Source organism: Hyaena hyaena, unplaced genomic scaffold (assembly GCF_003009895.1).
Source record: "Hyaena hyaena isolate Hyena2069 unplaced genomic scaffold, ASM300989v1 scaffold_98, whole genome shotgun sequence".
Lineage (NCBI taxonomy): Eukaryota > Metazoa > Chordata > Mammalia > Carnivora > Hyaenidae > Hyaena > Hyaena hyaena.
In genome coordinates, this window is record NW_024080730.1 from 780,740 (window position 1) to 801,951 (window position 21,212).

The 21,212-nt window shown below is 60.4% G+C and overlaps 2 protein-coding genes across 8 annotated transcripts in view; one reads left to right on the forward strand and one right to left on the reverse strand.

The window, feature by feature from the left end:
• The first annotated feature begins 247 nt into the window (after positions 1 to 247).
• On the forward strand, positions 248 to 11,260 carry TCIRG1 (T cell immune regulator 1, ATPase H+ transporting V0 subunit a3). 3 transcript variants are annotated; one of them, XM_039235467.1, is made up of 22 exons: positions 248 to 315; positions 1,434 to 1,498; positions 1,669 to 1,802; positions 2,705 to 2,825; positions 3,221 to 3,299; positions 4,105 to 4,325; positions 4,433 to 4,518; positions 4,852 to 4,978; positions 5,066 to 5,148; positions 5,285 to 5,378; positions 5,457 to 5,669; positions 6,158 to 6,302; positions 8,292 to 8,431; positions 8,504 to 8,661; positions 8,748 to 8,838; positions 9,410 to 9,528; positions 9,636 to 9,849; positions 10,078 to 10,206; positions 10,339 to 10,443; positions 10,523 to 10,640; positions 10,846 to 11,023; positions 11,110 to 11,260. In XM_039235467.1, the coding sequence occupies exons 4-22, from the start codon at positions 2,709 to 2,711 to the stop codon at positions 11,186 to 11,188; spliced, it is 2,496 nt and encodes an 831-aa protein (XP_039091398.1). In that variant the 5' UTR covers positions 248 to 315; positions 1,434 to 1,498; positions 1,669 to 1,802; positions 2,705 to 2,708; the 3' UTR covers positions 11,189 to 11,260. The 3 variants fall into 3 exon arrangements, with proteins under 3 accessions (XP_039091398.1, XP_039091395.1, XP_039091397.1); XM_039235464.1 differs by lacking the exon at positions 1,669 to 1,802; XM_039235466.1 differs by lacking the exons at positions 248 to 315; positions 1,669 to 1,802 and adding an exon at positions 333 to 463.
• Positions 11,261 to 13,801: 2,541 nt separating this feature from the next.
• CHKA (choline kinase alpha) overlaps positions 13,802 to 21,212 on the reverse strand; it is a 58,801-nt gene continuing 51,390 nt past the window's right edge. For 3 of the 5 annotated variants that reach the window (XM_039235403.1, XM_039235400.1, XM_039235402.1), the window contains 3 exons: positions 20,058 to 20,164; positions 18,613 to 18,694; positions 13,802 to 13,987 (listed from right to left, as the gene is read on the reverse strand). In XM_039235403.1, coding sequence (XP_039091334.1) covers positions 13,928 to 13,987; positions 18,613 to 18,694; positions 20,058 to 20,164 — 249 coding nt within the window. In that variant the 3' untranslated portion in view covers positions 13,802 to 13,927. Of the gene's footprint in view, positions 13,988 to 18,612; positions 18,695 to 18,780; positions 18,971 to 20,057; positions 20,165 to 21,212 lie in introns of those variants that run through there. The other 2 variants (XM_039235399.1, XM_039235401.1) reach the window with 1 other exon arrangement.

Below are 21,212 nucleotides of genomic sequence, written 5' to 3' on the forward strand. Positions count from 1 at the left end.
CGCCTCCCCGCATCCCGGCCACGTGGGCGTGCGCGGTCGGCGCCGGTCTGTGTCCCCGCTCGGGTCTCCGGGGTCCTCGGCACACGCCCCCATTGGACCTCCAGGAAGTGAGGGCGGGCGGGGTCGCAGCCGGAGCTCGGCAACCCTCCGGGCGGCTCACGGGACTCCGGGCCGGGCCGGGCCGGGGCGGGGCTTCCGTGGTCCCGCCCCTCGCGGCCCCGCCCGCCGAGGAAAGTGAGTTGCGTGGGCGCCGCGGCCCCGAGCGCGGAGTCCGGAACGCAGAGTGGAGCGGCGCCGAGTGCTGCTGGCCCGGGGGTGAGTGCCCCAGCAGGGGTCTGCCGAGCCCGCAGCCCCGTCTGCCACCCTCGCTTCGCCCTGCGCCCGAAAGCGGATCTTGGAACCCCCACCCAGCTGGATCAGTGGATGAGACTCAGTCTGCCGGCCCGCCGGGTGTCAGGCCTTGGTGGGGGCCATGGTGGCGACGAGGCGGAGGAGGAGGGGGGGAAAGGGAAAAGGAAGAGGAAGATGGGGAGTTAACAGCCGCTAACTACTGAGCACAGCTCTGCTGGGCCTGGTGGCGCTCTGGTGGCGCCCAGAGCTAGCTCTGTGACATCTTTCTCGGAGGGCGGGACCCATTCTACAGATGAGGAGATTAAGGCCCACTCAACTAGAAAGAGGCAGACCTAGAGGCAAGTAGGATCAGTCCAGCTCCAGAGCCTACTGGTCTGGAATCAAGAGGCCTCGGGCCCTCCCCTCCAGTCCAGCTGGTCATCCCTGGGTCAGGGGCTTAGAGGAGCTCTGGTGGGTTCCTGGAGCTAGCCTTAGCCTCAGTCCCTGAGGGACCAGGAGGAGGGGGAATAGAGTGAGGAGAGGGCTGCAGCCTGGACCCTGAAGGCCGCAGCACGGAGGAAGCTTTGTTTGCTCCATTAAAGGGACTGGGGTGGCCCCTGGCTTGGGTAGGGGCCAGGGAGGATGGGGGAAGGGGAGAGCCAGTGAGGTCCTAAAATGTGGGGGAGGGATCTGACCAGCCCCCTACACTCTGAGCCCACCCCAGCTTGTCCCACGCAAGGGAGTTGCCCAGGGTGAGGCCCTGTGAGTGAAGGGTACAGCTTGGGGCTCCTGTACCCTCTGGATCCCCAGACCTGGTTCCCTACAAGCCCCCAGCCTTTCAGGGTGCCCAGGGCAGACGATGTCCTCTCCTGAGCACAGTCGTGCGCCGGGACTCCCAGCCCCGCAGCCCCAGGGCCGGGCTCCTGCCTGACTTGGCCACCTGCTGACCACCTGATCCCCGACCTCAACTCTCCAAGTGCATATTGGCTGGTCTGTAAAACAGGCCCGCAGGGTCCTCTAACCCCCAGGATTGCTGTTAGCTTTAAAGGAGGGAGAAGGGATTGCTTGGAGACTCTCCTTATTTTTGTCATCTCCCTACCCAGGTCCTGTCTCTCCTGGGGGTGGCCAAGTCCCATTTACCCAGAGAGGAAGTGAAGGTCCAGAGAAGGTGAGAGACTCCCCCAAGGTCACACAGCCAGTCAAGTTTGGGCGGGGCTCTGAACCCTGCTCCCTGGTCTTCTGGGGAGGGAACCTAGCCGCTCCTGCCCACCCCTCCCTGTCCGGGGCCCAGTGCTTCTGCAGCCTCGGGCTGCCTCTCAGCCTTTTCTCCTCTTCCAGGCTGGGGCCGGGGCTGCATTCCCTAATTAGACTGAAGTAACCCATGTCCGGGGGCAGAAGTGACCGGCTGGGCTGGCCCTAGCTGGCCCAGACAGCAGGCAGGGCACTTTGGTGCCTGATGTTCACCCTCTCAGGTGGGGACCTCCCTTGTGTCTGTCCCGTTCCCCCACAATTTGAGGAAACTGAGTCCCACAGAGGGGAAGTGGCTGGCCCTGGGCCCCGAGAGCAGCGGCCACGGGGTCCTGGCTTGTGGGCCGGGGCATCTGTAGGCCTCCTCCCGCGGCATTGGGGCCCAGCGGGGGGGCCAGCGGGGCCCTTCCTGCCCGTGTCAGTTTCCAGTTTCATTTTGTGAGTTTCGACACCTGGAAGCCTGTTCCCGCCCCTGTGCAGACAGCGGCTGCCAACAGCCCGGGCCTCACGGGCACGTCTGCCGCCAGGCCTCTCTGCCCTCGGTGAGGGAGGCCCGCGGGGACCCCACCCCCTCAGCACACACACAGACACCTCAGGGAGGGAGCAGGGCTCCAGCTGCCCGTGGGGACAGACCCAGCCTCGGTGCTCACTCCCTGGTGTCGAAGGACAGGGGCTCATGGCCAGCGAGGGCTGTGGCCGTCAGGAGGCCGGCTGCTGGAGGTGGCCCTTGGCCTGGGGCCCCGACGACGATTAGGATCCAAGGTGGGAGCAGGTCACAGAGGAGGGACAGTGGGAGCAGAGGTCAGGCGTGAGAAGAGCCAGTGCCACCGGCAGTCAGGGGTGGGCGCCTGGGACAGGCAGGGCAGAGCCCGCTGGGAAAGGGCTGGAGCGAGGTTGGGCGGTGGGGTCAGCGGGGCAGGCTCCCCTCCCAGTTGCACACTTACTTCCTGTGTGACCTCAGCCCCCCTTTGAGGCTCCCCAGGCCTCAGTCTCCCCATCTGTGAGATGGGGTTGGTAGTAGGATCTTCCGTGGATTATGTGGGCTGCAGTGGACAGAATCCCTACTCGACGGGGAGTGGTCCGTGGTCCACCCCGGCTGAGCGCTCACCCCCCGGCCACCCCACAGGACCATGGGCTCCATGTTCCGGAGCGAGGAGGTGGCGCTGGTGCAGCTCTTCTTGCCCACCTCCGCTGCCTATACGTGTGTGAGCCAGCTTGGCGAGCTGGGTCTCGTGGAGTTCAGAGACGTGAGTGGGGCCGGACCCGCGTGGGTGGGGGAGGCTTGTCCTTAGGCATCCCGGATGGCGCACTGCCACCCCCCAAGCGGCCCCTGGCTGTCCTCGAATCCAGGCAGCCTCAGCCGTAGATACTCTGCTCTCTGGAAGGCCAGCCTCACTCGCGGCCAAGGCCGTCTTGCCTCCTGGGCCCTGTCACATATTACCTGCCCCCCCGCCCCAGAGCAGGCAAAGCCTGGTCTGTCCCCAGCTGGGCATCTGGAGGTTCATGGTGTCCTCAGCACCTTTTGGTAGGTGGGGCGGGGAGCAGGCAGCTGTGGCCTTTAAAGAGTCACGCCAGGGCCCTTGGGTGGGGACCTCCCTGGGCTCCTCCCCAGAGAACTGACCCCTGTGTGCGGCAACCACAGCTCAACGCCTCTGTGAGCGCCTTCCAGAGACGCTTCGTGGGGGATGTTCGACGCTGCGAAGAGTTGGAGAAAACCTTCTGTGAGTTGGCTCCCGGCCCACATCCCAGACGGGCTTCCTGGAGGAGGTGTCAGTGGAGCTTGGCCTGAAAGGAAGAGTCCTGGTGCCCCAGGTGGAAGGCAGAGAAGAGAGGTCCAGGCCAGGCCCTGCAGAGCCAGGATAGGGCAGCTGGGGTCTGTGGGGCGTCCTTGACCATGGGACTTGCTTGGAAGAAGCTTCGAATACTGTGTGAGGGCCTAGGAATTCATCCAGTGGATGCCGGGAGCCCCCGTGGTTTCCAAGCAGGGGAGGGGCACAGACAGAGCTTTCTCTGCCACAGATGGACCGGGATCGGCAGAGGCCAGTATCCAGGGTCAGATGCCCCGAGGAGCAGACAAGAGGGACCCCTGCCCTGGATCCCACTCTCGCAACCCTCCCAGGAGAGCCTGCAGGCTGGGAGGGCAGAGCACATTTAAGAGTTTGCTAGGCTGACTGATAGCTTTGAGGGAATCGGGCAGGTAGAAAGGGGGCCTCTGCCACGCTCTCGGCCCGGGCCCTGCCGAGCTGGGGCGCACCTGCCCGGCCCACCACTGGGGGACGCTGGGCCTGGGCGGGGCCGTGGCCAGGGGACCGGAAGGGCGAGCAGCCCACACAAGCTCAGGAGGAGGAGAGCGGACCTTCAGGGATGCAGGTTTGGCCGGGGGGGGGGGGGGGGTTCTGGGGGTCTTGGATTCAGTGGATCAATTAGCTGGTGGCCCGCAGAGTCTGGGCCGGCATCTGGGACCCCCTGGGCCATCAGGCAGCCCTTGGCTAACAGCGGCATTGACGCTTGTGCCTCCCCACCCAGTGTTCCTGCAGGAGGAGGTGCGGCGGGCCGGGCAGGTGCTGGCCCCACCCGAAGGGCGGCTGCCGGCGCCCCCACCCCGGGACCTGCTGCGCATCCAGGAGGAGACCGACCGCCTGGCACAGGAGCTCCGGGACGTGCGGGGCAACCAGCAGTCGCTGCGGAGCCAGCTGCACCAGCTGCGGCTCCACTCGGCCGTGCTGGGCCAGGGCCACAGCCCTCCGGTCAGCTCCAGCCCGGGGCGGGGGCGGGGGGGGCCGGGCGGGGCCGCGGGCGCCGGGCCCCCATCAGCGAGCGCTGCGCAGGGCTCACGGTGCCTCTCGGCTCCCAGGTGACAGCCACCCACACAGATGGGCCCTCGGAAAGGAGCCCCCTGCTCCAGCCCCCGGGGGGCCCACACCAGGACCTGAGAATCAAGTGAGTGAGGGGTCGGAAACCCCGACCCGCTTGTCCGATGCTCTCCTGGCCCACCCTCAGATCGCCCTTCTGCCCCCTCCTTCGGGCCCAGAATCTCTCTTGCTGGTGGCGGGTTCTCTTCTGGGCCCAGCCAGGGGGGTGGGGGTGGGGGAGGGCCCAGCCAGAGGTGGGGTGGGGAGGGCCCGCCTTCTCCCCCAGGAGCAGGACCACCGTGCCGGGTGACGGTCCTGGATGGGGAGGGGGGTGCACCGTGCCGGGTGACGGTCCTGGATGGGGAGGGGGGTGGCCGGGGCGAGGCAGGGGGAGCTGGAGCCCGGCCCTGCCGCCCGGCAGCTTTGTGGCAGGTGCCGTGGAGCCGTCCAAGGCCGCCGCCCTGGAGCGCCTGCTCTGGAGGGCCTGCCGCGGCTTCCTCATCGCCAGCTTCCGGGAGACGGAGCAGCAGCTGGAAGACCCCGTGACGGTGAGGGGGCGGGGGGGGGGCGCCCGGGCTGGGGGCGCGTCCCGGGCGGAGCGGGGACCGCGGGTAAAGTGGGCCCCGCTCCTGCAGGGTGAGCCCGCTACGTGGATGACCTTCCTCATCTCCTACTGGGGCGAGCAGATAGGGCAGAAGATCCGCAAGATCACCGACTGGTGAGCCCCGTGGGGGGGCCGCCCGCCCGCCGCCCTGGTGCCCAGGCCGCTGCACGGCGCCACCCTGTCCCCCTCTGCCCCTGTAGCAGCTCCGGGCCTCACCTGGCGTCGCCCCTCCCTCCCTCCCCCCTGCCAGCTTCCACTGCCCCGTCTTCCCGTACGCGGAGCAGGAGGAGGCCCGCCTCGCGGCCCTGCAGCAGCTGCAGCAGCAGAGCCACGAGCTGCAGGAGGTGGGTGCTGGGGGCCGGGCTGGACGCCCCGCCCGCCGCACCCCTGCTCGTCCTAACCCAGTCCCGCTCTGGCCTCAGGTCCTGGGGGAGACGGAGCGCTTCCTGAGCCAAGTGCTGGCCCGGGTGCAGCGGCTGCTGCCGCCCTGGCAGGTGCAGGTCCGCAAGATGAAGGCCGTGTACTTGGCCCTCAACCAGTGCAGCGTGAGCGCCACGCACAAGTGCCTCATCGCCGAGGGCTGGTGCGCCGCGCGCGACCTGCCCGCCGTGCAGCAGGCGCTGCAGGACAGCTCGGTGAGCGTGGCGGGAGCCCCTCTCTCCCCGGCAGCTGCCTGTTCCCGCTGCCAGGCCTGGGCCGGGACCCCCTTCCTCCAGGGGGCCTGCCCCTTCCCGAGGTCGTGGAAGCCCTGGCGTGGGCAGGGGCCCTGGAGGCCAGCTCAACGCGCGCCGACGCTGATCTGGGGCCACTGGGGGGAGCCTCAGGCTACTTCATCCGTGAAATGGGTGTGATGACCGTCTGCCGGTGCCTGGTCAGCTCTCACGTGTGGCAAGGGGGCTCCCTGTCCTGGGTCCCCTCCTCCCGGCGTCTCCCGAACGCTCCCAGAGTGGGGCAGGTGGAGTTTGGCCATCCCGTTCCACAGAGCGGGGAGGGGCCGTCCTCAGTCTCCCAGGCGCCCCAGGGAGCCCCACGTCTCCAGCTGGGTCTGGCTGGGGGTGTCCAAGGGTCCCGGAAGGTCCCCGCCCTCAGTCTCCTCCCTCTGTCTGTCCGTCGGGTGCCCCAGAGCGAGGCAGGTGTGAGTGCCGTGGTTCACCGCATCCCCTGCCGGGACGTGCCCCCCACGCTTATCCGCACGAACCGCTTCACGGCGAGCTTCCAAGGGATCGTGGACGCCTACGGTGTGGGCCGCTACCAGGAGGTCAATCCCGGTGAGAGCCACGGAGCCCGCGGTGTCTCCGCCCCGGGGCCCATCCCCCCCTCCCAGCCAGGCTTACAGGGGGTCCCGTACCGGCGGTGTGCAAAGAACAGGTGTGGCCGTAGAAACAGCTCAGTTGAGGGCCAACTCACGTGACTTGGTACATTTCTTAGTGTCTCTGAGCCTCAGTTTCTGCATCTGTAAAATGGACTCATAGTGCAGCCCTAGAGCAGTGCTGGGCAGGGCGCCCAGAGGCCACGGTCAGCCAGCCTGCGGGTGGGCTTTGCAGCTGCACCGAGTTTGTGAGAAGTTGGACTTGGGTGCTGTCGGGCCCTCCCAGGAGCACACCCTGACGGGGGGACTCTGGGGGTCCTGGGAGGGACCAGTCAGGGACCACGGGGCCTGAGGGAGCAGGCAGGGGCGGGGGAGAAACTGAGGGCGGAGGGGTGGGGGGGCTACAGGGGGCTGGCTCTCCTCCCTCCCCAGCCCCCCACCCCTGCACTCTTGAGGCCTGGGGCGCCTGCTCTGTCACCTGCCTGGCTCTCCCTGCAGCAGGCTGGCTGCAGCGTAGCCACTGGCCCCGTGGCCCCCGTGTCACTGAGGGGGGGACCAGGGTGGGTCTCTGAACCCAAAGAGTGGGTGTCGGAGGTGAACCATGGCGGGGCCAGCCTGTTTTTGGAGAGGACTTAGCGACTGGCCAAGGAAGGGTCCTGGCCCAGGCAGGGGGCTAGAGGCAGGGTTCCGGGACCCCCCCCACCCCGCCGAGGTGGTGCGGGCGGGACGTGAGGGTGTGTCCTGCAGGGTCAGCATCTCGGAGCCTGACCTGGGGCCCCCTCCCCCCTCACGTGCCCGTAGCTCCTCCACGTTGGCAGAGGCCGGTCCGGTTAGAGCAGGCCTGACCCCCGCACGGCCTGGCGGTCATCTGCCGCCGGCTCTCAAAGCAGTGACTTTGGGGAGATACTAGTCAGCTAGGGCTCGTGCAACTGAGCACCCCAGGTGGGGGGAGGGGCGCTTAAACAACGGGTACGTCTTGTCTCCCGGCCCAGAGGCTGGACGTCCGAGATCTCCGTGTCAGCGGGGCGGCTTCCTTCTGACGGAGGCTCCGTTCCAGGCAGACTTCTGTGTTTGGCTTGAAGACGGCCACCTTCACGTTGAAGTGGCCCTCTCCCACGGAACGTGTCTGTGTCCAAATTTCTCCCCCTTTTTAAAAGTTTATTCACGTGTTTTGAAAGACAGAGAGCATGAGCATGAGCAGGGGAGGGGCAGAGGGAGAGAGAGAGGATCCCAAGCAGACTCCATGCTGTCAGCAAAGACCCAGACGCGGGGCTCGAACTCACACAACGTGAGATCATGACTTGAGCCGAAATCCAGAGTCGGACGCTTACCCGGCTGAGCCACCGGGGCGCCCCCAAATTTCCCTTTTTATCAGGACACGGTTCTTAGCGGGGTAGGGTCCATTCTGATCTCCTTTTCACTTAGTCACGTTGTAAAGATCCTACATTCAAATCAAGGTCACTTTCTGAGGTATTGGGGGTTAGGACTCCAATGTATCTTTTTGGAAGGGACACAACTCAACTCCTAACAGGGATGTGCGTTGAGGTCCTTGTAACGCCCACTAGGGATTTTTCCCATTTCCCTGGAGGGAAAGTGAGACCTCAGAGGTCAAGAGACCAGCTGGGCCTTCTGGAACTTGCCGTGTGCCAGTCAGGACTGCCACTGGGCTCTCTGTTCTTCCTCAGCTTCTGCTTACGGCTTTTAGCAACAGCAGGACCTTGTTTAGCTCTATGAAGCAGCAGTATTGAAATCTCCAGTTTACAGATGCGGAAACAGAGAGGTTAAGTCACTAGCCCACGGTCACACAGCTAGGGCTCCGGAAGACGGACACATGGTGTGGCGTTCCTGCCTCACCAGCACCCCCTCCACGTCTCCTGGGGTCCCAGAGCCTGGGCTCAGCGCCTGTCCTTGGGGGTCCTGGCTGACCGCCTGGCCCCTCTGCCCGCAGCACCCTACACCATCATCACCTTCCCCTTCCTCTTTGCCGTCATGTTCGGCGACGTGGGCCATGGGCTGCTCATGTTCCTCTTCGCCTTGGCCATGGTGCTCACGGAGAACCGGCCGGCCGTAAAGGCGGCACAGAATGAGGTGAGGGCCGGCCCGGGGACCGGGTGGAGCAGGGGGCCGGGGCTGTACCTCACGCCCCCCCCCCGCCCCCAGATCTGGCAGACCTTCTTCAGTGGCCGCTACCTGCTTCTGCTCATGGGCCTGTTTTCCATCTACACCGGCTTCATTTACAACGAGTGCTTCAGCCGTGCCACCACCATCTTCTCCTCTGGCTGGAGTGTGGCAGCCATGGCCACCCAGTCGGACTGGAGGTGAGGCCCGGCCGCGGCCCCGCAGCCCCCCACAACCCCTGCAGCCCCTGCCTGCGGGCCCTGACCACCCTGCACTGTTGCCACAGCGACGCGTTCCTGGCCCAGCACCCGCTGCTCGCCCTGGACCCCAATGTCACTGGCGTCTTCCTGGGACCCTACCCCTTCGGCATTGACCCCGTGAGTCCCTGCCGCTTGCCACGGAGTGGGGGGGAGGGTGCAGGCAGGAGGGAGGGCCGAGCCAGGGCTCCTCTGCTAACTCTGACCCAACCTTGACCCTGACCTTAACCCGAACTGCTCTGTTCAGCCATGCTCGCTGAGCCCCTCCTGAGTGCCCGGCCTGGTGCTGGGTGCGGGAGGTGCGGGGGGCCAGAGGGACGGGGCACCCACCTTGCTTCACAAAGTGGAGAAGCTGTGGGAGGAAGGGGCAACCCTCAGCTTGTTCTTGGCCTGCTGTGCTGGGAGCTGTCCCGTGCCCTTGAGGTGACGTGACGGGATATTCAGTCCTCGTGACAACCCCGTGAGGTACCCAGTAGTGCTGTTCCCATCGTACGGACGAGGAAGCAGAGGCCCCGGAGGCCCCGGGCTCAGCGTCACCTAGCTAGGAAGAGCCGGGCTTTGGGCCCGGGTTTCCCCCTCTGCTGCCCCACAGCGGGCAGGTGGGGGGCAGATGTGCCAGGGGGCAGTTGGGCTGCCACGAGGCTTGGGCGGGAAGCCCCCTGTGTGGTACCCACCCCTCCTGCCGCCCCAGATCTGGAGCCTGGCTGTCAACCACCTGAGCTTCCTCAACTCCTTCAAGATGAAGATGTCCGTCATCCTAGGGGTCACCCACATGACCTTTGGGGTGGTCCTGGGAGTCTTCAACCACGTGTGAGGGCCCGGGCTCCGGGGGGCTGGGGGGTGAGGGGGGGCACCGGGGCAGGCAGGGCCCGGGCGGCCCGGCCGGTGACCTGGTGCCCCGGCCCGTCCCGGTGCAGGCACTTCGGCCAGTGGCACCGGCTGCTCCTGGAGACGCTGCCGGAGCTGGTCTTCCTGCTGGGGCTGTTCGGCTACCTGGTCTTCCTGATCGTCTTCAAGTGGCTGTGGGTCTCGGCCGCCAGCCCCACCCCCGCCCCCAGCATCCTCATCCACTTCATCAACATGTTCCTCTTCTCCCAGAGCCCCACGAACGGGCTGCTCTTCCGCGGGCAGGTGGGCTGGCGCGGGGGCGCTGCTCACACCCACTCGGGGCCGCCGGGCCACCCGGAGCCGAGAACCGGGGACGCCCCCCCTGGGGCTGGCCGTGGGTGCTGGAAGCTTCTCTGGTCCAAGGACTCCTCACCAGGCCTCCGCCCTGCTTAGTGAGGGGCCCTGGGGGAGGGGCCGGCCGCAGGGCTTGCCGGGTGCACCTGACTGGGCCCCCCCGCCCCCCCCCCGCAGGAAGCGGTGCAGTCTGCCCTGGTGGTCGTGGCCCTGGTCATGGTGCCCATCCTGCTGCTCGGCACGCCGCTGTTCCTGCGCTGGCAGCACCGGGGCCGCTCGCGGAGGAAGCCCGCTGGCCGACAGCCGGTAGAGGCCGGAGCGGGGCGTGAGGGCTGGCGGGAGGTCTGACCCCCCACCCTGGCCGCGTCCCGGCCTCCGAAGGGCTGTGAGCGGGCAGCGGCGGGGGCCCTGCTGACGCCCCCTGCTCCCCACCCCCAGGAGGAGGACAAGTCCGGGATCCTGGACTCCTCCGACGCTTCCGTGGCCGGCTGGGGCTCTGATGAGGAGAAAGCTGGGTGCCCAGGGGACGGAGCGGAGGCGGAGGTGGGTGTGGCCTCCCCGGGTGTGCGTGGGGGGTGCTGGCTGCCGCCCGGCCTGCCCCTCACGACCACCCGCCCCTCAGTTTGTCCTGTCCGAGGTGCTCATGCACCAGGCCATCCACACCATCGAGTTCTGCCTGGGCTGCATCTCCAACACGGCCTCTTACCTGCGCCTCTGGGCCCTGAGCTTGGCCCACGCCCGTGAGTGACGGGCACAGCCGGCGGGCTGGCCGCGCGTGGGGTCCTGGCTGGGTTGCCCGGGCGGGTCACTTCTCCGGGCCTAGGTGCCCCCTCTATAAAGTGAGGGTGTTGGAGACCCCCCCCCTCCGCCGGCCCCACAGGAAGGTGGGCTGCGGGCTGCCGTGGGGGCTGGGCAGACACCCCCGTGGCCTCCCTGACCCCCCAGAGCTGTCGGAGGTCCTGTGGGCCATGGTGATGCGCTCGGGCCTGGGCCTGGGCCGCAAGCTGGGCGTGGCAGCCGTGGTGCTGGTCCCCGTCTTCGCCGCCTTCGCCGTGTTGACCGTGGCCATCCTGCTGGTGATGGAGGGGCTCTCGGCCTTTCTGCACGCGCTGCGGCTGCACTGGTGAGCGGCCCGCCTGGCCGGCCCGGGGTGGGGGCAGCGGGGGGCCGGGGCCCTCCCCTCACCGGCTCGCCCCTGCTCACCCCCAGGGTGGAGTTCCAGAACAAGTTCTACGCAGGCACTGGCTACAAGCTGAGCCCCTTCACTTTCGCTTCGGAGGAGGGCTAGTGCCCGCCGCGGCCGCACCCCAGTCCCTGCCCTTAGCTCCGGTGACAGGAAATAAAGATGAAAGCCTGGGAACCATGGCTCGGTCCTGTCTGTGGCGCCGGCGGCAGGGGAGGCAGGGCCGGGCTCTGGGCGTGGGCTGCTCCCACCCCGCGGGCCTCCTGGTCTCGTGGGCTCCGTTACCCTGCTTTATGCTCATCTCCCTCACTCTCCTCTGCAGCTGAGGTTGGTGCAGGGTGCAGGGGGGCGGGGGGAGGCCTTGGTGTAGGATCTGGGGCCTTGAGAAGTTGGGGAGAGGCCCCTCGGCACATCTGCAGTGATCCCAGAGCCTTGGGGTGAAATAGGGGCAGAACTAGGACCCAGGAGAGATGTTTCCAGCACATTCTAGTTCAGAATGAGTCTCTTCCCAGGCTGAGCTGGCAGGGAGTGGGCTCCTCATTCTTAGGGATGGGCAAACTGGCTGTAAGAGAATGTTTGGGTTCCTCTGGGCATGAAGGGTGGTGTGTGGCACAGATGGGCTGATATTTCCCCCTGTGCCCTGGTACCAGCACCACCCCACCCACTCATGATGGTCTGAAGTGAGGAGCAGCCTGGGACAGCAGAGCCCGAGCGAGCCCTCCACACACGCACCCCACATGGGGCAGTGATCTCACACACACACTGCACATGGGGCAGTGATCTCTCTCTCTCACTCACTCACACACACACACACACACACACACACAGCACATGGGGCAGTGATCTCTCACACACACACACACGCACGCACGTGCACGTCCTGCAGGAAAGGCAGCGCCAGTCCAGGGCCCCGAGGATGAGGCCAAACTGGACACCAGGTCCCGCCGCCCCTTTAGGGGAGGCTGCGGTCCCTCCCATCCCTCCCTGGGTGACCAGTCCTGCTCCCCGAGGCCATCCTCCGGCCGGTGGGGGGACGACGGCATTTCGCATGTCTTTCTGGCCCGGGTCCCACCAGCGGCTAGGAGGCAGCGCCAGTGCTTCTCAGAGGCCTTGCTTTCCCGGGCTGAAGAGCCGCAAAGTGGTTCTTTCGGCAGGAGGCCCCAGGAACAAAGGCCGCTCTGAGGCCAGCCATGCCCTGGGCACAGCAAGCGGGGTGGCCTGGCTCTCTTCTGGCCAGCTGCCGGGAGGAGCCCGTCCCCTGGGCCCAGGACTGCCCTGCTCGGAGCCCCCCAGACACGGTGGGGAGGGTGCGGCTGGCGGGGCCACACGGCCGAGCCTGGGCGGGCACAGGAAGGAGGGGGGGCATAGCTCTGGGTGAGACATGCAGGAAGCCAGGACGGTGTGCAGCTCGGGGACCAAACGCGCTCACCCAGTTAAAATTTTAAGTGTCTCGAAGGGCGATTAACAGAAAATCTCCCTCCTGCCTTGGCCAAGCCAGCTGTTCAGTTTCTTCCGGGAGGTAGCACCGCTCCTAGTTTCTGCGTACTTCTAGAGGTCTCTACGGGGACAGGGGTGGGTTGGGAGCCTTGCCTGAGACTTAGGACACACCCAAGGGAGACAGCAGCGAGGACCGGTTTGCATGTTTGCATGTTTTTATTGTCTGTGTAGTACAATCTCTGGTAGCAGAAATGTATGCACAAAAAACAATTCAAATAAGAGTTCAGAGTAAAAAAAAAAAAAAGTCATCCCAAAGGACATTTAATAGAGATGGGCTTCCAGCTGACCATCCACGCCCCCAAATGCCACACACCGACTGCTCTTTCCCACCAGAATGACCCTGCCAGGGACACGGGGAGCAGTGGGGTGAGGGGACCCGGCTGGGGGCCAGGGCTGGGCCTCCTTCTCCCTGCCGGGCACCCCCCCAGCCCCGGCCCCCAGCAGAGGGAGGAGTCCCAGGGCAGGACGCCAGGGCAGCCGGTCCCGTCCCAGGAGGAGGAAGAGAAAAGGCTGCAGGCGGCGGGGCGAACCCCGCTTTCCACAGGAAGGCAGGCAGGAGGCATGTGTGTCCCCAGGTCCCCACGCTGCTCCCCGGCCAGCCGCTGGCACCTGTCGCCACGGCCGCCTGCCCGCCCCGAAGCTGGGGGGCTGGCGAAGCGCAGGAGGAGGGCAGGGTGGGGGGTACATCTGGCTGGGGGGCGACGCGCCGGCGCGACAGCTCCCGAGGGGCTACATTCACGGGCCGCAGACAGCAGCTCACCCCCCTCCCGCGCCTCCGCGGTCCTGGGTGCAGCCGCCACGTGGACTGGACGGCGAAGGAGCAGCTCTGGAGACTCGGGGCCAGGCTGCAGAGCGATGTCGGTTGGTCCTGGCTCACGCATCGCCCTTAGGGGTGAGCCGCGTCTACACACGTTGTTACCAGGGAGCCCGGCCGCCGGGTTCACCAGCGCGTTAGTTCACATCCTTGAAAAAAATCAACATTAACCAAGAAAAGTACCCGCAGAGACACAGCTTCCTCTTGCCGTCTGCCACAGCTGACGGCAACCTCCAGGCCCCCAACAGATGCCTTCTCTAGACGGAAGGGATTCTGGGATATTGCGCTATTGCACTATTGTACTATATTCCTGCCTCCCGAGCTCATCGCAGAATCCTAGTGAAATCGTAAACAAGATATGAAATAAATGTTACTCAATTTTAATACAGTCTTTCGTATCATACACATCTGCGCTGGGCAGCGGGACATTGGAGCCTTCTTGCCGCAGCAATGGCAGTCCAAGCGGCGAGGGCCCCTCCGGCCCGGCCACCCCCTGCACGGTCCAGGGATGAAGCGGATGGCGCTTCCCACACTCACACCCCAAGCTTCCTCTTCTGGTCAAAATAGGCATCAAACCTCGCCTGGGCATAGTCCTAGGAGACATAAGGAAGAGCGGCCTCACCAACGACTCCCGCCCAAAGCTGCCCACGTCCCCTCTGCAGGGCAGGGCCCCAACCACCAAGGGCACAGAACAGAACAGCTCTGGCTGCCCAGGAGCCCAGACACCGAGCTCAGTCACCCTGTTCCCCCTGGCCCTGTAATCCAGACAGGACTTCCGCCTACACATTTGGCACCGCCCTGGTTCACCATCTTGTCTACCCGCAATGCTGCAGACACTGACGGAAACAAAGGCTCCTCTCTCAAAGGAAAAGGGCCCCGGAGACGTCAGCAAGCAGAGGACAGAGGTGCAGGAAAGGACGCACCATCAGTTTTCTGGAAGCCCCCCAAAGCATTACTGCCCAGAATGCGAGAGGGAAGTAAGAAAAGCTGGTCTCAAGTTCTGGGCATTCGAGAACGAGAATGGTCCAGCCACCATGTGTTTCTGGGCCTGCTCCCCCACCCATCCGTCAGGGTGGACAATGAGATCTCTTAAGCACCTGCTCCAAACTGAAAATGGTGTGGCGCTAACTGCCAGGAGACCACAGTACCACGGTTTAGAACTCCATGTTGGGGTGGAACTTCTATGCCGCAAAACTTAACTCCTTCGTGCTCACAGTTGGATGGTTTTCACAAATGAATACATCCAGTTCAGCATCACAATCACGATAAAGAATATTCCAGCACACTCAAGTTTCCACGGGCCCCACCCCTCCGCCTGGCCACAGGCAGCCCCAGAACCGATTTCGATCAGTAGGGATTGCTAATAGGAAGCTTTTCCATAAATGCAGTCATCCAGGATGTACCCTTTCATCTGGCTTGTTTCACTCAGCCTAGTGTTTCTGGGGCTCATTCTGGTTTACCGCGGGGTACTTCCCCATCACATGAATCTAACACGGCCTATTTATCCATTCATCTGGTTGGCATGGAAGGTGTTTCCAGCTCGGAGCTGGCACATGTAAAGCCGCTAGGGGCATCTGGGCACCAGCTCCACTTTCATCTCTCCTGGATCATGACTGCAGTAGCAGACTGCTGGGCTGCGCGCTCACACCGTCTGCCTGACTTGTTAGAGCCTCACCACGCCCCTCGCCAATGTATGCGAGTTCCGGCTGCTCCATGGTCTTGCTAACATTTGATATTGTCAGTGTCTTAAAGTTTTAGCCATCATCAGGGGTGTGCAGAGAATCACACTGGAGATTTAATTTGCATTTCCTTTTATGACTAATTCCATTACGCAGGCAAAAAGGTGTGTACTGGCCATTTGTTTATCTTCCCATGAAGCGTCCAAATCTCTTGTCTGTTTATAAAGGAGGTTTGGTTTCTTGCTAAGTTGTGTTCTTTCTACATTCTAAACACAAGTCCTTGTCAGATATAAACTTACATTTTCTCCTAGTCGGTGCTTGCCTATTTTCCTAAGGATGTCATTCAAAGAGCCAAAGTTTTAAATTTTGATTAGGCTCAACTTACTTACTTACTTTTATGGTCAGTGCTTTATGTAATAACCTAAGAAATCTGCCTTGGTCAGAAAGCTTCTGGGGCGCCTGGGTGGTTCAGTCGGTTAAGTGTCCGACTTCAGCTCAGGTCATGATCTCACAGTTTGTGGGTTCGAGCCCCGCGTTGGGCTCTGTGCTGACAGCAAGCTCAGAGCCTGGAGCCTGTTTCAGATTCTGTGTCTCCCTCTCTATCTGACCCTCCCCTGCTCACGCTCTCTCTCAGAAATAAATAAAACATTAAAAAAAAAAAAAAAAAGCTTCTCTCTTGTGTTTCCCAGACACGTGGTAGTCTGAGCTTTTACATTTACATCCACTACCACTTTCAAGTTAATTTTGGCATATGGCAGGAGATCAAGGTTCAGTATTTTTTCCATATGACTATTTAGTTGTTCCCACATCAGTTTTGAAAACATAACCCTTTCTCCAGTGAATTATGGCTCTTCTGTCGACTATCAGTTGGCTATGTGAGTGTGTTTCTTGGCCGTAGACTCCGCTCCTTTTGACCGATGTCCATCTTTCCACCAATGCCACACTGTCTCAATAAATCTCACAATCAGGCAGAATGAGTCTTCCAACTTGGTTCATTAGTTTTAGTTTCACATAGATTTTAGAATCAGCTTATCAGTTTCTGCCTAAAGGCCTGTGGGGGTTTTGGCTGGGATCATGGAGACTCTGGAGATCAGTCTGGGAAGAACAGACTTTTTTTTTTTTTTTTTTTTTTTTTCAAATTTCTGAGAGAGAGAGAGAGAGAGAGAGAGAGAGAGAGAGAGAGAGAGAGACAGTGTGAGCAGGAGAGGGGCAGAGAGAGAGGGAGACACAGAATCTGAAACAGACTCCAGGCTCCGAGGTAGCTGTCAGCATAGAGCCCAATGTGGGGCTTGAACCCACGAACCTCGAGATCATGACCTGATCCAAAGTTGGACGCTTAACTGACAGCCTAACCCCAGGCGCCCCAAGAACAGACTCTTAATACTGAGTCTTCTGAAGCCATAGATGTGGTCTCTCTCTCCATTTAGTTTCTTTTAGCAATGTTTTACAGCCTCCAGTGTAGAGATCATGCACATATTTCACAAATCTTATCCATAAGTATTTCATGCTTTTATGCCATTGTGAATACGGTGAAATTTCATTTGTAACTATTTCTACCATACAGAAATGTAGCCGGTTTTGGTACACTGCCCTTGTATCCTGTATTCTCGATAAACTCACTGCACAGTTTAACTAGCTTTTCTGTTGATTCTTTTATATTTTCTCATGTACACGATCATATCACCTATAAAATGAAGGCAGTTTTTTGTCTTCCTTTCTGATTATGAATTGAATTTATTCAATAGATATATGATCACTTGTTATGTCAGTTTTGGTCATTTGTATCTTCCAAGAAATCTGCACATGTGCACTGTCAATCTGTTGGCATGGAGTTATTCATAATCTTCTCTTACCCTTTTAACATCCATAGGATCTATAGGGATGTCTTCTTTATACCTGATATCGGTCATGTGTCTTCTACTTGTTCAATACAGCCAAAAATTTATAAATACTATTGAACTATTCAAAGAACCAACTTTTGGTTTCACGGATTTTCTTTTTTCCCCATCCATTTTCTATTTCAATGATTTCTGCTCTTATTTTTATTTAGTTCTGCTGACTTTGGGCTTAAGCTGGTTTTTCTCTTTCTAGTTTCTTAATGTCACTGGTTTGAAAACTTTCCTACCTAATACAAATGGGTAACCTTCAAAGCCATGAGTTTCTAAACACTATTTTTATCTCATAAATTCTGATATGTTTTCATTATAATTTGGCTCAAAATATTTTCTAACGGTTTCATTTCTTCTTTGATCCAGGGTTTATTTAGATGTACTGTTTAATTTTCAAGTAATTAAGAAGTTTCAAGACTTTGCTGTTGTTGATATCCCATTAAATTCCACCGGGGTGGGGTCAGAGAATATTCTCTGTATTTCAATTCTCTCCCACTTAAGACCTGTTTTCTAACGCCCAGCATATGGTCCACCCTGATGAACGTTCCATATTCAGTGAGCAAGAAGGTACCCTCGGCAGGTGGGCATCAAGACCTCAGGCCAGGCGAGTGCTGTCCCCTCCTCCGTCCCTCCTGCTGCTGTGTTTCTGGCTCTGCTGTTGCCAAGGGAGGGGGAGGTGTGCTCTGTGGGTCTGCCTCTCTCTCCGGAAGTCTTCTCAGGTTTTGCTTTACAGTCTTTTGAAGCAACACAGGTATGGACACATCTATGATTTTCTTAATGTCTTCTGGATTCATTGATCCCTTTATTATTACAAAATTATTCTTTATCTTTGGTAATATACTTTGATGTCTACTTTGTCTTACAATAATCACTTGACCATGACTCTAAATCTGCTTTAAAAATCCACATTCCCCCTTCTTTTGCCTAACGCCATCTGTGCATTACCAAACCTCCCGCCTGCAAGCAGAAGTCACCCTCATACAGGACCAGGGGAGGAGAGGAACTAGTCACTCCACCTCCTGTCCCGAAGCCAGGTGCTCACTACAGACTTAGTGTGCCCCTGCCCTGGGACGCGCTCCCAGCACTCACTTAGCAGCAGAGGCAGCAGAGGGCTTAGCTCGAGGGCTAAGTGTCTATGTCAAGGACGATTCCTAAAGTCAGAAGAAAACGACAGCCTGGCTTGTCAAACTGGCCTGCAGCGACCAGGGCGCCTCACTCACTCGGCGCCGGCCTGGAGAGCGGAGCCGGGACGGCCGAGGGAAGCGCTTCAGGGCACAGCCAGACACCATCATGCTCCTTCACTCGCTGGCCCTCGTGTGCGAAGGGACTGAGGTCAAGGGCTGGTCCTCTAGGGTCCGGTTTCTACACCCCCCAGGGGACCCAGAGGACCGCACAGCACTTCTCCGAGGCGGGGAAGGTGCAGCCACCTCCCTTTGCAGGTGCGGAGCCGGTGAGCATGGGTTAAATTACGCCGCCTCTAACCCCCGGCTTCTCGGGCTGAGCCTGCTGTCCCGGTGCCACGTGGCCTCATTCAGAACTTGCAGGGGTTCGGGGAGCCCTCTGCAAAGGACGCTCATTCATCACCAAGCGTTCACAAACATTGTTAACTTCCTTTCTGGAGACAGAAGAGAAAACCACCCCCAAACATACCATGTACCCAAATTCAATGGATGAAATCTTGGCCTGTACGATGGACCAAAGTCCCCAGAAGAAATGGGACGCGAGGGCAAACCTGTAATCACAAAAGCAGGAGACGCACGTGAGACGTGGCACCGGCCACAGGCCCGCTGACGGAATTTCCTGCAGGGGGCGCTTTACCTCATCTGGATGCAAACTGGGTCTGCCCTGGCCAGCTCGCTGGGGTTACATGCCACAGGGACCGAAGAGCGGGGGGCGCCGCTGCCGGCCTCTGCCCACCTCTGGCGGGGGCGTGCACGAGCCGTGTGGAACAGCCACAGTCACGGACTCACACGGAGGCCCGGGGGCCATGCAGGCGGCACGGGCTATGCTGGGAAAGAAACACTCTCTGCCACACGTGCGAGCCCACAGCGCCAGCAACCCTGAGCTCGCGTTATGCAGCAAGAGGAGGAAAACGCAGGCCTTTGAGTAATTCCCCGCCCTTCCTGGGGGGGATAGGATGCCGCCTCACCCTCACCCCTGCTCTCGCACAGCAGTGAAACAGAGGAGGGTGTGACAGTCCCCATCTCTACGCTGCCCCGCGGCCTCAGTCACTGTGAACCCATGCGGCCCCTCACAACAGTGCCGGTGGGCTTCACTGAATGCTCTAGGGTAGCCTCCTCACACCTGACCACTTGTGCTCTGACCCTCTACACGTCCCTTGGGGCTACCCTTCCTGTCTGGCTCGCCTCCATTTTTCTATTTTCTGCCCATTCCCAAACCAGAGAGGGAAGCTCCGTGCTGCGGGGGGAGCCCTCGGGACGGCAAGGGTGGCTGCGTGCTCGGCAATAGGGGTGTGGACACTTCTGAAGACCAGGAAGATGTGATCTGTGCTAAGTGGGCTGGAAAGAACAAGGTGGCCCCAGGTACGGAGACATTTTTACCAAAGAATCTCCTACGAGATCCCAAAGAATGGGAGTAATTCAGGCCTCTGGGTCTAAGAGGTGAGTGTGTATGATAAACAGGTTTCTGAACCTTTACAAAATCTAGAAGTTTCTCAGCCCTGCTTTGAGAAGTGTTGAAACAAAGTTTAAAAAGCAAGACTCAGAACCAAAGCTCACAATTTGTAATTATCTTTTAGAAGAAACATAGTAACGGATGGTGCCCACCACTTCAGGAGCATCAGGCGGCAAGAGGGTACAGGCCCCCAGGTGGCACGGCCTTGTACCGCGGGGTCTTATGCGCGGACTACAGTCCGGGGCACCCCCAAGCATCCTGACCTCATGCACTGACCCTGCTCTCTGCACCTGCTGAAATCTGGAGATGTGTCAAATGTTCCATTTTTGCCAAAGCACAAGTCCTAGAGAAGTACGTTTATGAAGAAGCTCCTAAAATACACATGCTCGTAAGCAATCATCCCAATTATGCTCTATAAACAGGATAGCTGTCTTTATCCATCAACGAAAGAAAAGAATTACCTATTGACTTCAAGCAACATTTCTTCTTCTATAATGCACTTTTCTTCATTACTGAGGTTTTCGAATTCATTTTGGAATGCAGCCAAGTAATTGGAAATAAAGTGGAGCTTTAAAAAAAAGTAATTACATTAGAGTTAGTGATGGTTAGACAGATGGTGTCAAGAGCTATCAGGAAGCACTACACGCCCCCGGGGGCAGCCCGCGTCGCCAGAGATGCCTGGAGGAGGCCCAGCCGAGCCCAAGCAGCTCCGCGCCAGGCGTGGCGAGTGTGGAAGCTCGCTGATCCAGCAGTGAGCGCCAGGCTGCTGTCAGAGTTTTAAGGGACCCCATGCCATGACCAGTACAGGAGATTACGACGACTTTCAGAGAAAACAGGCAGAATCTAATTGACACTCCTGTCTCCCATGGTCTGGTCGCAAAGCCCACATCTCGTGTCTCCCCAGACTGGCTGGCATTCCGTGTGGGGCCACCGCAGGAAGCCAGGCTGCAGGTGCCAGGGAACCCAAAGGTGTGGGCAGGTGCCCCCGAGGGTGAGAGCTGACCAGTCCATGTGGAAGGGCCTTCCCGCCCTGAGGTGCCATGATGATTTAGGCATCCTTGCCCGTCCGTTGGCCACGTCTAATTTTGGTTTGGAGAAGAGGGTCTGCTGAGCCCCACACGTAGTCCACACTTGCATTAGGATTTAGGAGATTCCCCGGTCCCTCGGTATTTCATACTATACAGAACACAGCAAACTACCACTTGCTTTCTTTAATAAATAAGGAAAGAGCCATTAGCTACTTGACCTAGAAGAATGCCAGGAACTGATTACCTTCTTGGAACGCCAACACTGCCTCTCTACCTGCTCTGGCCTCTCCCTTCTCCAAAACTGCTTCCACCCACTGCACCCCCTCCCACCAGAAGGCACCCTTCCGGCCCGGGCAGGGGGTTCCGGAAGGAGTGAACCTGCACAGAAAAGGTGACCGCTGGCCCCTAGTAAATTCTACGCAGCAGGCACTATTCTGAGCATTTGTGTCTGCCTATTACCTCGCGCCTGACAGTAACACCATAATTTCTGCAGAGGAAACGCAAAAGCACAGACACAGCGGCGACAGTGGAGTCAGCAGCAGATCGGGATGCGAATGGCACACTAGTAGTTCCTAAAACCCATGCTTG